Below are 14,310 nucleotides of genomic sequence, written 5' to 3'. Positions count from 1 at the left end.
CACACACACACACACACACACACACACACACACACATGGAATTGTGTTACCAGGATGAAGTTCATGTCAAAGGCCTCAATATCCTCAAATGCAGAAATGTCTTCTTTTAACATCAGCGTACCTCATAATACTGGCCGTTGTAGTTGCAGCCACAAGAACTCTTCCTGATGCACTTGCCGGCACTCAGGACGTAGCCAGGATCACACACACAGCTTTCAGAGCAAGGCCCACCACAGGAGGAAGGTTTCCCAGTACACGTCTCCTGACAGGGGTCTGCACAGGGCTCATAGTGGCTGTTTGGACCACAGTCCAGAGCTAGGGGGGAGGATGGAAGGCTGAAGTCAGTGATAGTGCTGGGCAAAGAAGCATATGCTGAAACCAGGGCCTGTTTTTATATTAAGTGTAGTATCAAGATTTGAAATAAGGGCAGCAGGTTTAATGTGTAGGTTATAGGCAAATTACAAAACAAAAATGTGTTGCCGAAATGAATTAAAACTCATGATAAATGTACAAAAACATTATAAATCTAGTATTTGAAAAATAAATAGTAATAATTTTCCTCAGCTGTGAAATGTTCCTATTAGCGCCACACTACCACATCATTCTACTAATATCTAATATCTATTACATTTAGCCACATGTCTTTTCTCCTGTGAACACTCACGGCAGAAAGTGTTATTCCTCCAGGGTCCAATGTTCACCCCGCGGTCCTGGCAGTCGTTGACGTAGGCTTCTATGGCTTCACACAGAACGGGCTTGGCTCCATCCAGCTCACACAGGTCAAAGACACAGTCCTTGAAGTAATGCTGAAGACACCCATAAGCTTTGTTATATTACAATGCTTCATTGTGTCACTTTTATTGCACATAGGTATGCTATAATTAGGGCTGTATGTTTGATTCTCCAATTAAAATCAAACTTTGTTTGAGTGATGTAACATTGAACAATAAAATCCCAAAACCAATCTTAGTATCCATATGACCAAGGATGTGGTGAATTGAGGGTTGCTTTTGGCTCAATTTACAGAAAATGTTCTCTGAGAAGAAAAACATTCTTCTGATATAGTTACTGAAACTTCCCTAAGATAATTGATATTGAATCAAATCCGAAATTTAATCGAATCGTGATCTTGTGAATCGGAATCTGGAAGTCATTGGCAATACCCATCCCTACTAACATTCTCACAACATCAACAGTGGTAACTGCTTCACATTTGTGTGCGTGTGTGTGTGTGTGGAAATGTGTATCTTTATGTGTGTGTGTGTGTGTGTGTGTGTGTGTGTGTGAGTGGTGACTTACATTTGGGTTGACTTTGGAGTGGCACACAGCGAAGGGACCCTTTTTGTCCAGCAGGATGCCACAGTATCCAGAGCTCTCATACAGTTCTTGCTCTCCATCACACTCAGGAATGGTGGTGTTGGGTTTCTTATTACACCTGCCAGCACAGACACTCTGTTAGAGGAGCTCTCTGTGTGTTGGTTACCAGTAGTTATTTTGTTTTGTCCCTAGTAATTAAAATGAAGATGTCATTGGTCCGTACCTATTTGTTTAGTATGGAGACCCAACATATTTACTATTAAATTAATAAGTAATAGCCAATTAGTGCCCTTGGTATGAATAGGAATCAATCTTTGGTTCCTCTGGTGCAATCCGGAAGCACATACAGTTTTGACCACACGCACACCAACACCACAACACTATACAGGCATATATACAAGCAGTGATTTGTTTGGAAACCCAACTAAGATCTCATAGAAATAAATAGAACCTAAGGTTTTAACTGCAAATATGACTTGGACTTTCATTGATCAAAAAGGTAAAAGGTGTCTCAATTTCTTTTACTAATTAATAAACTTGGGTTTGGAATTTTAATTAAAAAACTCTATGTGCTTCCAGGTTGCACCCGAGGAACCAAAGATTGGTTCCTATTTATACCAAGGGTACTAAGTGGCTCTTAGAAATATATCATATGATAAATACACAGAAACTAGTCAGATAAAGTCTGCATATGTGGCCTGTTTGTAGAAATATTGATGTATGCTGCTCACTCTGAATCGGTGTTCCAGCTGTGTCCAAAGTCATTGGCATTGTTGGTCAACGATCCATCTGGTTTACGGAAGTCATCTTTGGCATCTCCATCATAATCTCCACACAGGCCACACAGCTGGTTCTCATAGCTGCAGATTACAAGGAATGATCTACACGTTAGTGATTTGTGGGAGATTAGTTAGAGAAACAATTCAGTTTGAGCAAAATTTCTCTACTCCTCCACCATGTCCAAGATTTGTGACTTGTTTTCATTCCAATCAAGCACTAATGTTTTCACTATTTATTCTCAAACTTCCATTGGAAAAGGGATTCTGTGTGGGGGTCAGGGTAAGAATGTAAAGACAGCAACTCTCCAGTCCTAACTCACTCTTTGATCACTTTGATGTCCATGTAGTGGTTTCCATCGTAACGAACAGTCACTCCAAAGTCCATGGATACAGTGTAGAACTTTCCTGACATGAACACAGACACACCAGGGGCCGGAGACACTGGCAGGTTTACATTGGTCCCATTCAACTGTTGTGGGAAAGCAGGTGCAAATAACATATTGGGTGATTATCAAGGAAATCGAAACATTCTAAACTGTCTATTTATACAATCTTACATGTTAAAATAACAGTGATATTAGTGACTGAAAAAGTACATATTCTGCCGAGAATACAAGGGATTTCTAAACCACAGCTCTTGTAACAAGTCCTCCATACCATAGAATGACATCAGTACTTAATTCCTACCCTCTAATGTGACCCACAGGAGTGTTTAATAAAATAGCACCCCTAACGGCAGGAAATATGCATTTATGCCTTTACCTTGTATCTAAACCAAAGAACGTTGTGTTTTAAACACCTCGTTAATGTTGTGAAACGCTAACAGTTTGGTTAGGTTTGGGTAAAAAAACTATGTGGTTAAGGACTTGGTTTAAACACCTATAAGTTAATGACAATAAAGGCATTCTATTCTAAGTTAAGAACAAGATCGGGGTATGACTTTCAAATCAGACATAACTTCATTTCCTGTTATGCATGTTACACAGAATGTGATTTAACCATTTGTTTTGTTAGTTATACAAAAAGTTGTTGTTAATGCTATTATACTCCATCACCTTACTTCCTGCTTTGCTCCCGTGCATCCCATAAGAACTACTAGGCCACTAGAGGCCGCCATCTCTATAAACATAAATATAGGTCATAATTGTTGCTGCAAACGACCTATGTGGGATATTTTCAGGGTAGGAGTCAGGACAGCTTCTCTTGTAAATATGTCACTCAGCCATCCTATTTGTTAAGCATCTGTTTGTTTCTCCCCTCATTTCTTACCTGCACAGTGCCACCTTTGAGGATGGAGATCTTCAACATGCGCACATACACATGTACGGCCTTCAGATAGGAGATGGTGGGCGTGTTAAAGCGATGTTCATTGTCGGCATGGACCTCGAAGAATGGCAGAGTCGTTGTATTGCAGGGTCCAGACATCAAATAGCTGCAGTTGCCCATGAAGTTGTAGTTGAGTTTGTCAAAGGTGGTATAGTGAGGATCACCAGTCGCTACGCATGTGGATGTACCTGAGGTATGAGAAACTGTACTTTAGCAGGTGTTATGTTACAAATATGTTTCAGTGATTTAAATATTAAAATTGTAACAAAACACAAGTCTTTAGGATACAGCAGATAGTAATAGCAGGTAAGTTTGGACCAAATTAGCTTATTTTGGATGGTCGATTGGAAGTTAGACATTTACCATACATTATATTTTTTGTTTTTGTGTGTGGCCGTTAAGAGCACACTAAGCATTTCAGATTTCTTTGGCCAACACACTGTTTTAACCAGATCATTCCAAGCTGCTAGTACCAGTTCCTGTACCAATTCCTTGACAATTTACCAGACATTACCTTTAGGATAGCAGCCTGAAACACCATTGACATTGCGGCACTCTTCAGTAGGGTCACAGGAGTTATCAACACATTCCAAAGTATAATTCCCTGCACAACGACACAGCTTTGAGCAGCCATCTCCAAATATGATCTCGCCAGGCTAAAACAAAATTATACAAACGATCAATGATTGTAGGGTGTATTGTGTGTCATAAGAACAATCTTTAGCTCATGTAATGTATTACAATTTTATATGTTGTCTTAACAGGAATGTGTGCATATATCTGACCTCATAGTAGTTATTCTGGTCGTCCAGACAGCCACATTTCTCCAGTGGCACACAGCGCTTTCCTTTGAAGACAAACCCTGGTTTGCAGAAACAGCCACTGATACAGGAGCCAGAACAGTTGGTGGAGGGTTCCATACAGGTGGGGATACAAGCTGGGCCACATTCTATGTAATCTGCATCAGGAGGGCAAGGTTCTGTACAGCACAGAGGAAACAATTAAATATGGAGGAAAGAGATGTGATAAATAAATAAATAAATAAATAAATAAATAAATAAATAAATAAATAAAGAATTGAATGAAGTATTAGTGTAAAACTCAAAACCCTAAATTGGCTAAGGACATGTCATACTTGGGGGCTTGGTAGTTCCAGGAGTTGTTGGTTTAGGTGTAGTCGGTCCAGGAGTTGATGGTTTAGGTGTAGTCGGTCCAGGAGTTGATGGTTTAGGCGTGGATGGCCCAGGAGTTGATGGTTTAGGCGTAGATGGCCCAGGAGTTGATGGTTTAGGTGTAGTCGGCCCAGGAGTTGATGGTTTAGGCGTGGTTGGGCCAGGAGTTGATGGTTTAGGCGTGGTTGGGCCAGGAGTTGATGGTTTAGGTGTAGTCGGCCCAGGAGTTGATGGTTTAGGCGTAGATGGCCCAGGAGTTGATGGTTTAGGTGTGGATGGCCCAGGAGTTGATGGTTTAGGCGTGGATGGGCCAGGAGTTGATGGTTTAGGTGTAGTCGGCCCAGGAGTTGATGGTTTAGGTGTAGTCGGCCCAGGAGTTGATGGTTTAGGCGTGGATGGCCCAGGAGTTGATGGTTTAGGCGTGGATGGCCCTGGAGTTGATGGTTTAGGTGTGGATGGCCCTGGAGTTGATGGTTTAGGTGTTGTGCGCCCAGGTTGATGTTTTGGCGTGGATGGCCCAGGAGTTGATGGTTTAGGCGTGGTTGGGCCAGGAGTTGATGGTTTAGGCGTGGATGGCCCTGGAGTTGATGGTTTAGGCGTGGATGGCCCTGGAGTTGATGGTTTAGGTGTTGTTGGCCCAGGAGTTGATGGTTTAGGCGTAGATGGCCCAGGAGTTGATGGTTTAGGAGTGGATGGCCCAGGAGTTGATGGTCCTGGAGTTGTTGGTTTTGGTGTTGTTGGAGTTGTTATTGGTGGAAGAGGAGTTGTTGGCTGAGCTAGAAATAAAAAGCAAATAGTTTCTCATGAAACTATTGACACACCATAGACATATTTTCTATGGTGCAGAGAGCGACTTGAATTCCCTCGGGTCAGTTTCTCACCTTTGCAAGCAGTGACACACACAGCATCAACAGCAATATCTGTCTCAGGAGTTTCTCCAAAGGTGCCCACAATCACAAACTGAAATACATATGAATGCAACAAGAAGGTAATGTGAACCTATGCAAAAACCCACACATACATATGTACAGAGACACACAAAGTTTTAGTATTTACCCTAATGGCAGCAGTTCCCAAGTACTGGGCCTCTGCAGGCTTCCAGCCCGGACCCTGGTTCCCCCTCACAGTGAAGAGAGCAGGTCCAAGGCTTCCACCTGGTTGACAGAAAAACTAATTTAAGTGAAAAATAGTAATTTGAAAATGCTGGCTGTGTTCCTGTATGTTTGTTTCATTGTTTTCAGTCCTCATTCATCATTATGATAAATGCAGTCCTTTACCTGGAGTGATGGTGTGAACGCTGAGCTCCATAGTGGTGCTGGTGCCGTACAGGTAGTAGTGGAAGGAGAGGTCCAGACATCCAGACGTGGGGGTTATTACAGGACTTCTGAGCTGTGACTTTACTCCAGGGACAGCCTCAATAGAATCCATCAACATGTAGGAGCCCACTACATATAGAAGGGGTCAACATTAACAATTACCAAACAAACAAACAAACATGATTTTCTTGAAGCTTTTGTGACACCTATTCATGTACATACATTTCCAGACTCTGTGACACAAAGTCATTCAACACAGCCACTTACATCCAGGTTTGGAGAAGTCATCATCCGGGCCAGTCCCTTCAGTGTCCGTATTTCCGGTCCACAGCTCAAAGCCAAAAAAGGCAGGATCCTCAGTATGACTCGTCCACCCACATAGGTCGCCCGTGTCAAAATCGCAGCCAGAAACACAAGCTGTGAAAAATACATTTGGACAATCATTAATACAGCCATTTGTGTTTGTGCAGTGGGGTCTCTGTGTGTGTGTGTGTGTGCGTATGTGTGTGTGGCTTACAGGGACATGCTCCTTCAGTGATGATGATGTTGTCCAGAGCGGTGTCACAGGAACTAGTGAAGCCTCTCTGAGCCTCAAACACAATCTATAGACACAGAGCATACATTTTGACCCTGCATGACACTGTATGCAAAACTTTGCATTTGAGTTAAAGAGTTTGTTTAGATGAATTGCAAATGGACAATTACTCTGCAAGTAAGTTGTAGCTCATGAAGCTCAACATTGTAGTTTTTCTTTCACAGACAATGTATATTTCCATTCACCTGTTTTTATCTGTAATTTGTTCATTTAAAAACCAAAGTGGAACTGAAGGAAAAAAACAAGTCAAATATCTTAGAAAAGTTTTCGCACAGGGCTAAGATGGAAAGGTTGGTGTGTATTGATGAGAGCAAACTGCAGATGAAAACATCAGATCTGTGTGGAGCGATAAGGATGGTTATTAATGTTATATAATGTTGTAAATGTCATATTTCTATAACGTTTTCCACATTGTTTTCGTATGTTTGAGGTTTGACTGGAGCTCTTTTAATTACATCATCTCAGTGTTCCTTCTTTTTCTGCAATTGAATGTTTTAATGGCACTGGACTAAAGGATTAGCACCAACAAGTATTTATCTTGATGCACCTACACTTAATATTCATATAACAGCAGGGGAAGGAAACACACGTTTTCTTTTGCCTATTTTTTAAAAATTCATTTCAAATGTGCCTAAGATTAGATGAAAACTTGGCTGCTGGCATGAGGCATAGCTTTGTTTTTATAGCGTTGAAGCAATATTGGTGTTCTGATTCATGAAAATGATGGATGGTGCAAATGGTGTCCTGGAGGGATAGTCATAAAGGAAATGTAATGCTGAAAAGGCTTTGTAAAAAATCCAGTTGGTCTAACTCTGCTGAAGCATGATCCGCTTCAGAAAGACTGAGGAATATATTTTTGTAAGGACTGTGGGATTTGTCCCCCATCACTTCTGTTGGAAGTGCATTAGAAAGATCCGTGAAAATTGTGAGGAAGATATTCCTGATGGCAGCAGTAGAGAAATTAATACAAAAAGGAATATTTGACACTGTGCAAGATTATTTAAGGAGTCAAGAATTTTATCGCAATGCATTAGCAGTAAAGCTGAATTGATTAATCAATTTACTATTAAAATAACCACCAACTATTTTGATAATCACTTAAATCGGTGTGTCATTTTTTTTTTTTCTCGATATTTAAGTCTTTAACTCTGAATACAGTGAGAGTATGTTTTTCCCTTTATGACCAAATATTGGATCCCAGTTGCCATATTGCTTCTCATCTACAGTAAAGTAAAGTCAAGTCCCTTGTTACTGATGGTTAAAACAACATCTGCAGTGACCTGCGAATACTCACGGTAACGCTCTCACTGCTGGGTTTGGACACGGTGACAGAGCCCTTTAGCCAGGATGGACTCTGGATACCTGTCCTTTTCCAGACCTCCTCCTCACTGCTGAGGCTCCTAGCCAGAACCCTAAACACATTTGCGCTGTCCGAGCCATACATGTAGTATCGAAACTGGACGCAGATCTGAGAGGCCGATGATGAGAGGGCAGGGCTCAGCAGACGAACTTTATTCAGATCAGGCACATTGTCACACTCATGGTAGATATAGAAGCCCTCTGCAGACAGAAGGAAAACACGTATTTATAATCATCAGAATTCAGTGGTACCATCCTAAGACTCTAACATCAACCTCAATCCTGATTGGTTACCAATGAGTTAATTGCACAGAAATGATATGTGTAAAATATGAATTCAGGACTGACTTCCATCAGGGTAGTCTCCACTGGGGCCAGTGCCAGGTGTTGGGGTGGGACCTCTCTGTCGGGTCCAGTCACCGTTGTCTGTGCCATCCTGAAGGAACTTGCAGAATGGTTCGGTGTTGTTGTTAAAGTCGCAGGAGCTCAGCTCTGCTGCTGGAGAAACAACACAGGCAGGCAGACAGATTAGTAGAGATCAAAAAACAAAAGGAGTTGATGGTTTAGACATTTAAAAAAAAAATTGAATGGGAGCCAAAGCCTTCAGCTACCAAGCTCTTATTCTCTGGAAACAGCTCCCAGTTTTGGTTCTGGAGGCAGACTCCGTCTCATTTAAGAGAAACTTTTAAAACTCTCCTCGTTGATAAGGCTTATAGTTAGAGCTGACTCAGGTTTGCCTTGGACCAGCTCTTAGCTATGCTGCTATAGTTTTAGACTTCCTACTGTATGACATACTGAGCTCTGCTCTCCTCCTCTCTCTCTCCATCTGTGTGCATTCATGTCCCATTGTTGCTACAGTTACCTCGCAGATTTCCTTGGATTGTGGTGGCACCTGGATTGTGGTTTCAGCTGCTGCCGTGGTCCCACCCTACGCCCTGCACTGCTACTACTATTATCATTAGTCATAGTTCTATCATCTTTACTGATACTATAAATGCCACTATTCCTACTGTCATTCCGTTATATCTACTGCTATGATTATTATGAGTCATATTTCGGTATCCCTCTCTAACCGGCAGCGGCAGATGGCCGCCCACCAACAGCCAGGGTCTGTCTGAGGTTTCCTTGCTGCTGTTGCACCAAATGCTTGCTCTTGGGAAATGTGGGGTCTCTGTAAATTATAATATGGTCTAGACCTATCTGTAAAGTGTCCTGAGATAACTTCTTTAATGATTTGACTATACTATAAATATTGAATATTTCACTATAAATAAAATTGAACTGAATTAAACGTGTGGTTTGTATTTTTCGGCTGTGTTAACACATCTGCGCAATGTAAAAGTGTATGTTAGTTAAGGATAGTGAAGAAAAGGAGCTGTAAAGAGGTAAAGTCCACATCCACGCCAAGGACAGTGCAGTGGAGTCACATGCTGAGCTACAGTCTCACCTCTGTGCGAGCACGCCATCTAACTTATACTTATGTTCACATATACATTCAAGTTTATGAGTTTATAGCATAATTAAAACCAACCTACCATCTCTGTATGTTTTCTGCAGGCTGTAAAAGAGAGAAAGATACAGGAACAGATTCAGATTAATGTTGAACTAAAAGTAGTTTTTTTTGCTCAATGTAAAGATGCCTAAAAATGTAAGAACACATCAACACGTTAGAGTGAAGTAAACCCCAACAGGGTAATGCGGACGAGTCTTAAATCACCCTGGAAGAGTTTAATATGGAATAATGACCTGCTCGCTCTATATTAACCTGCTTTTTACACAGGTACTTACTAAGGAAATCAACAATTTAACCCAAAATATTGATTTTATTGATAGAAAAACTGATCGAAAAATTGTCCTTGATTGTCTATGTTTTGGAATGAGTCCACAGCATAGTCTAGTCTGTTATTCTCTTGCCGTAATTCACCAATCAGAATTGAGTATTCAACAAAGCCGTGCAATAATCCTAAATCAAGGCTCATCAACTTTGCAACATGCTGGCTGCAATTAGCAATGTGAGATAGTTCTCTGTAGTTTAAACAGGTTCAATTTATCAAAACATGAAGCATAATAATGAGCCGCCCTCATAAACTCACTATTCCTTAAGGCACTAAATTTATTGGGATTTAATTGAGATTTAATTCAAACTAATACCACAGACAGACAGCAACACAGCAACACTTCCAAACAACAAGGTCTGAAACAGCAGCTTTCCACAAGGCTTTGGAAATAATTGAAAACAACACTCGCTGGCTGGACAGTTACCGCTCACAGAGAAAGGCAGGGCCGTAGCCAGGACTTTAGAAATACTGAGTCAAAACACCAGGAACCCTTCTAAATAAATAGTGGAATAAAAGGAAAAAGATTTGAATAATTAGTATTGTAATGAATTAGTGGATTGACAGAAAATTAAGCATTGACTGTCGACAGTTTATTCTAGTCATACTTTTAGAAATGTGCTTCGTTTTTCATATGGTTGTAACTGATTTTTTGATGTGACAGTATGACAAAATAAGATAAGATAAGATTAGATAAGATAAGAAAACCTTTATTTGTACCACAGTGGGGAAATTGCGGTTAGATAACAGCAGAGATAGATAAGTGTACAAGATATAGCAAACTGTATTACACAGTAATTACACAAGAATCAGTAAATTGCACTATGAAAATTGCCCAAATGAAAAATCTGCGGTATCTCTCCTTCACACAGCGGGGATGGAGCAGCCTGTCACTGAAACTGCTCATCATGAATCTATAATAATAAAAAAGATGACAATATTGATAGATTTTGGGGGAGGGGGTGGGGGGCTGACTTACCTGTGCTGTGCCTGTCCTCCACACATCCATAAGAGCAGAATCTGAAACTTTAGTGTATCCATGGCTAACTGCTAGTTAGCAGAAGAGGAAGATAGAAGGACAGAGCAGAGGACTTTATATACAGTGGAGGACTAGGATGGTTGGGGTGTAATTGTGGGGGGTGTGGATGCTGAATTGCTGCATTTCTTGTTGTTGCAAAATGTGTAAATCAGTAACTGTGAGCGATATGGCCAGGGTGTGTTCTCTTTCTTGAGTCTGTGTGTGTGTGGGTTCTCTGCAGTTCACAAGGTGGGTGGGGATGCCCATCAAACACTATATTACAAATATCAACTTGTACTGTAAGATGTTATACAGCTCTTTGTGCAATAAACTGAATAGTCTGATCACACGTAAACATCTTTATAGAATGTACCGTATTTTGGCATGTGTGTGAGAATAAGGCTTGGTTTGTTACACTACGTATCTATGAAACAGCAAATTAAACTGTTTTCCATAGCAACCAGACTAACTTAACTTTCCATGTGCACTTTCACCTCGGGCACACTCCATCACCAGTGACACTCACACTGCTCAGCTTTATCTGAGAAAGGGAGATCTAATCACGAGGACCATACAGTTTGTTTTGTAAGTAATGCATTGCATTTACTTGAACTCTACTTTCTGTGTCCAAGAGGCCACCAGTTGTTTCTGTAGACTTAGAAAATCAGCTGTCAGGGACTTGATATAATAATTGATAATTGATACATGTTTGATCCCCAGGAGGGACATTACATTACAATATTTTCACTTTGTTGTTCTTAGAATTCAATTTAATCAAATGTATTTATAGTGTCAAATCACAACAGGAGTTACCTCAGGACACTTTACAGATAGAGTAGGTTAAAGATTACATTTCCAAGCGGAAAACACACAAAACCGCCCATATTTCTGGGCATACAACAGTCCATTCCGGCAACATTTCTGCAGCCAGTTGATTAATTAATACAGATGCATTGTTTGCTCATATTATCATCGGCAAAACTATACAACGTTACCCTACGATACAACGTTACACTACTTTTGAACGGTGGTGTACACTACCGTTCAAAAGTTTGGGGTCACCAAAACAATTTTGTGTTTTCCTGAAAAGTCACACTTATTCACCACCATACGTTGTGAAATGAATAGAAAATAGAGTCAAGACATTGACAAGGTTAGAAATAATGATTTGTATTTGAAATAAGATTTTTTTTACATCAAACTTTGCTTTCGTCAAAGAATCCTCCATTTGCATTAATTACAACATTGCAGACCTTTGGCATTCTAGCTGTTAATTTGTTGAGGTAATCTGGAGAAATTGCACTCCACGCTTCCAGAAGCAGCTCCCCAAGTTGATTGGTTGGATGGGCACTTCTTGCGTACCATACGGTCAAGCTGCTCCCACAACAGCTCAATGGGTTTCAGATCTGGTGACTGCGCTGGCCACTCCATTACCGATAGAATACCAGCTGCCTGCTTCTGTTCTAAATAGTCTTGCACAATTTGGAGGTGTGTTTAGGTCTTGTCCTGTTGTAGGATGAAATTGGCTCCAATCAAGCGCTGTCCACTGGGTATGGCTGGCGTTGAAAAATGGAGTGATAGCCTTCCTTATTCAGAATCCCTTTTACCCTGTACAAATCTCCCACCTCCCACCACCAAAGCAACCCCAGACCATCATATTACCTCCACCAGGCTTACAGATGGCGTCAGGCTCTTCCAGCATCTTTTCATTTGTTCTGCTTCTCACAGACGTTCTTCTTTGTGATCCAACACCTCAAACTTGGATTCATCCTCCACAACACTTTTTTCCAGTCTTCCTCTGTCCATGTCTGTGTTCTTTTGCCCATCTTAATCTTTTTCTTTTATTGGCCAGTCTCAGATGTGCTTTTTTCTTTGCCCCTCTGCCCTGAAGCCCAAATCCCGCAGCCGCCTCTTCACTGTAGATGTTGACCTGGTGTTTTGCGGGTACGTTAATGAAGAGGCCAGTGGGGGACCTGTGAGGCGTCTGTTTCTCAAACTAGAGACTCTAATGTACTTATCTTCTTGCTCATTTGTGCAACGCGGCCTCCCCCTTCTTTTCTACTCTGGTTAGAGCCTGTTTGTGCTGTCCTCTGAAGGGAGTAGTAACACACCGTTGTAGGAAATCTTCAATTTCTTAGCAATTCTCGCATGGAATAGCCTTCATTTCTAAGGACAAGAATAGACTGTCGAATTTCAGATGAAGTTCTCTTTTTCTGGCCATTTTGACGTTTATTGACCCCACAAATGTGATGCTCCAGAAACTCAATCTGCTCAAAGGAAGTCAGTTTTGTAGCTTCTGTAACACCCTAAACTGTTTTCAGATGTGTGAACATGATTGCACAAGGGTTTTCTAATCATCAATTAGCCTTCTGAGCCAATGAGCAAACACATTGTACCTTGAGAACACTGGAGTGATAGTTGCTGGAAATGGCCCTCTAACACCTATGTAGATATTGCACCATAAACCAGACATTTGCAGCTAGAATAGTCATTTACCACGTTAGCAATGTATAGAGTGTATTTCTCAAAGTTAAGACTAGTTTAAAGTTATCTTCATTGAAAAGTACAGTGCTTTTCCTTCAAAAAGGACATTTCAATGTGACCCCAAACTTTTGAACGGTAGTGTATATATGTATATATATATATATATATATATATATATAAAAAAAAAAATATATATATATATAAGTTGAGATTTGTGAATGATTGTTATGTTTATGAGGGTGATTCAAGTTTTCTTGTGATATAATATATACATTGTGCACCATTGATCCTTGTCTACTAAAAGTAATTTTTTTTTGACACTGACAGGCTCAGATTATAATTATGTGTCTGACAACAAAATCACAAAAGCACTTCTAGTGGTCAAAAAGGAAGCTGCCCACTTGCCCCATTCGGTTAAATTGCAGCAATCTCGATCAATACTGGACCAATTTTAAAGACTTTTGTCACATCAGTCTATTAGACACAAATTAATGGTGAAATGGGGTCCGGGTTGAAAAAAACAAAACAAAACGAGGGTCTGGGGCCCTGGGGCAGCTGCAATTATGAGGGGTGTGTTTTGGGTCACAGTTGCATTTTAGTATTTATTTCAGGGCTGAGGTTTATTTGTGTCCCCATTGTGTTCCCCTTGGGGATAGCATTTAGCCACGCTGCCAGTATGTCGTAGGAGTGAGTGTCTTCTTCGTTTGTTTAACCCTTATGTATTTCTCAGGTCAAATTTGACCCTTTTTCTACATTTTTTTCAGTACCGGAAATATGGGTTTCTTTTAAGCAAATTACCCTAAAATAACATGGATGCATGGATGTATGGTGAATAGAACTCATACAACAATCTTATGAATTCTGGATGTTTTCTTTAACTTCATAGCATTTAAAAAAAACATGTTTAAATGGTTTCAAAACAGCATCCTGACTAAACTTTGACTGAGACTGAACCAGTCTGCGAGCCATTCAACGTCCTCTGATCTTAACTATTAGTAAAAGTAATTAATAATTTCTGCTTTTTTAAAACTCAAAAGTTATGTATAACATCATATACATTAGGTCCGTTGACCATGGATTTATAAAAGCATCGGAAAAAAAGCGGTGTG

At 40.5% G+C, this 14,310-nt stretch overlaps 1 protein-coding gene across 1 annotated transcript in view; it reads right to left on the bottom strand.

The window, feature by feature from the left end:
• Positions 1 to 10,764, bottom strand: part of zanl (zonadhesin, like) — a 67,636-nt gene extending 56,872 nt beyond the window's left edge. Inside the window, exons 1-18 of the mRNA XM_032544407.1 lie at positions 10,679 to 10,764; positions 9,400 to 9,422; positions 8,213 to 8,362; positions 7,800 to 8,065; positions 6,428 to 6,512; positions 6,178 to 6,327; positions 5,872 to 6,039; positions 5,656 to 5,748; positions 5,476 to 5,559; positions 5,032 to 5,370; positions 4,208 to 4,401; positions 3,937 to 4,078; positions 3,366 to 3,610; positions 2,417 to 2,565; positions 2,049 to 2,177; positions 1,300 to 1,435; positions 665 to 806; positions 122 to 315 (exon numbers count right to left, since the gene is read on the bottom strand). Coding sequence (XP_032400298.1) covers positions 122 to 315; positions 665 to 806; positions 1,300 to 1,435; positions 2,049 to 2,177; positions 2,417 to 2,565; positions 3,366 to 3,610; positions 3,937 to 4,078; positions 4,208 to 4,401; positions 5,032 to 5,370; positions 5,476 to 5,559; positions 5,656 to 5,748; positions 5,872 to 6,039; positions 6,178 to 6,327; positions 6,428 to 6,512; positions 7,800 to 8,065; positions 8,213 to 8,362; positions 9,400 to 9,422; positions 10,679 to 10,740 — 2,751 coding nt within the window. The 5' untranslated portion in view covers positions 10,741 to 10,764. The remainder of the gene's footprint in view (positions 1 to 121; positions 316 to 664; positions 807 to 1,299; positions 1,436 to 2,048; positions 2,178 to 2,416; positions 2,566 to 3,365; positions 3,611 to 3,936; positions 4,079 to 4,207; positions 4,402 to 5,031; positions 5,371 to 5,475; positions 5,560 to 5,655; positions 5,749 to 5,871; positions 6,040 to 6,177; positions 6,328 to 6,427; positions 6,513 to 7,799; positions 8,066 to 8,212; positions 8,363 to 9,399; positions 9,423 to 10,678) is intronic.
• Positions 10,765 to 14,310: the final 3,546 nt, after the last annotated feature.

The sequence above is a fragment of the Etheostoma spectabile genome, chromosome 19 (genome assembly GCF_008692095.1).
Source record: "Etheostoma spectabile isolate EspeVRDwgs_2016 chromosome 19, UIUC_Espe_1.0, whole genome shotgun sequence".
In the NCBI taxonomy this organism is placed as follows: Eukaryota; Metazoa; Chordata; class Actinopteri; order Perciformes; family Percidae; genus Etheostoma; species Etheostoma spectabile.
Note: the sequence above shows the minus strand (reverse complement) of the source record. Positions and strands in the feature narration are given on the sequence as shown.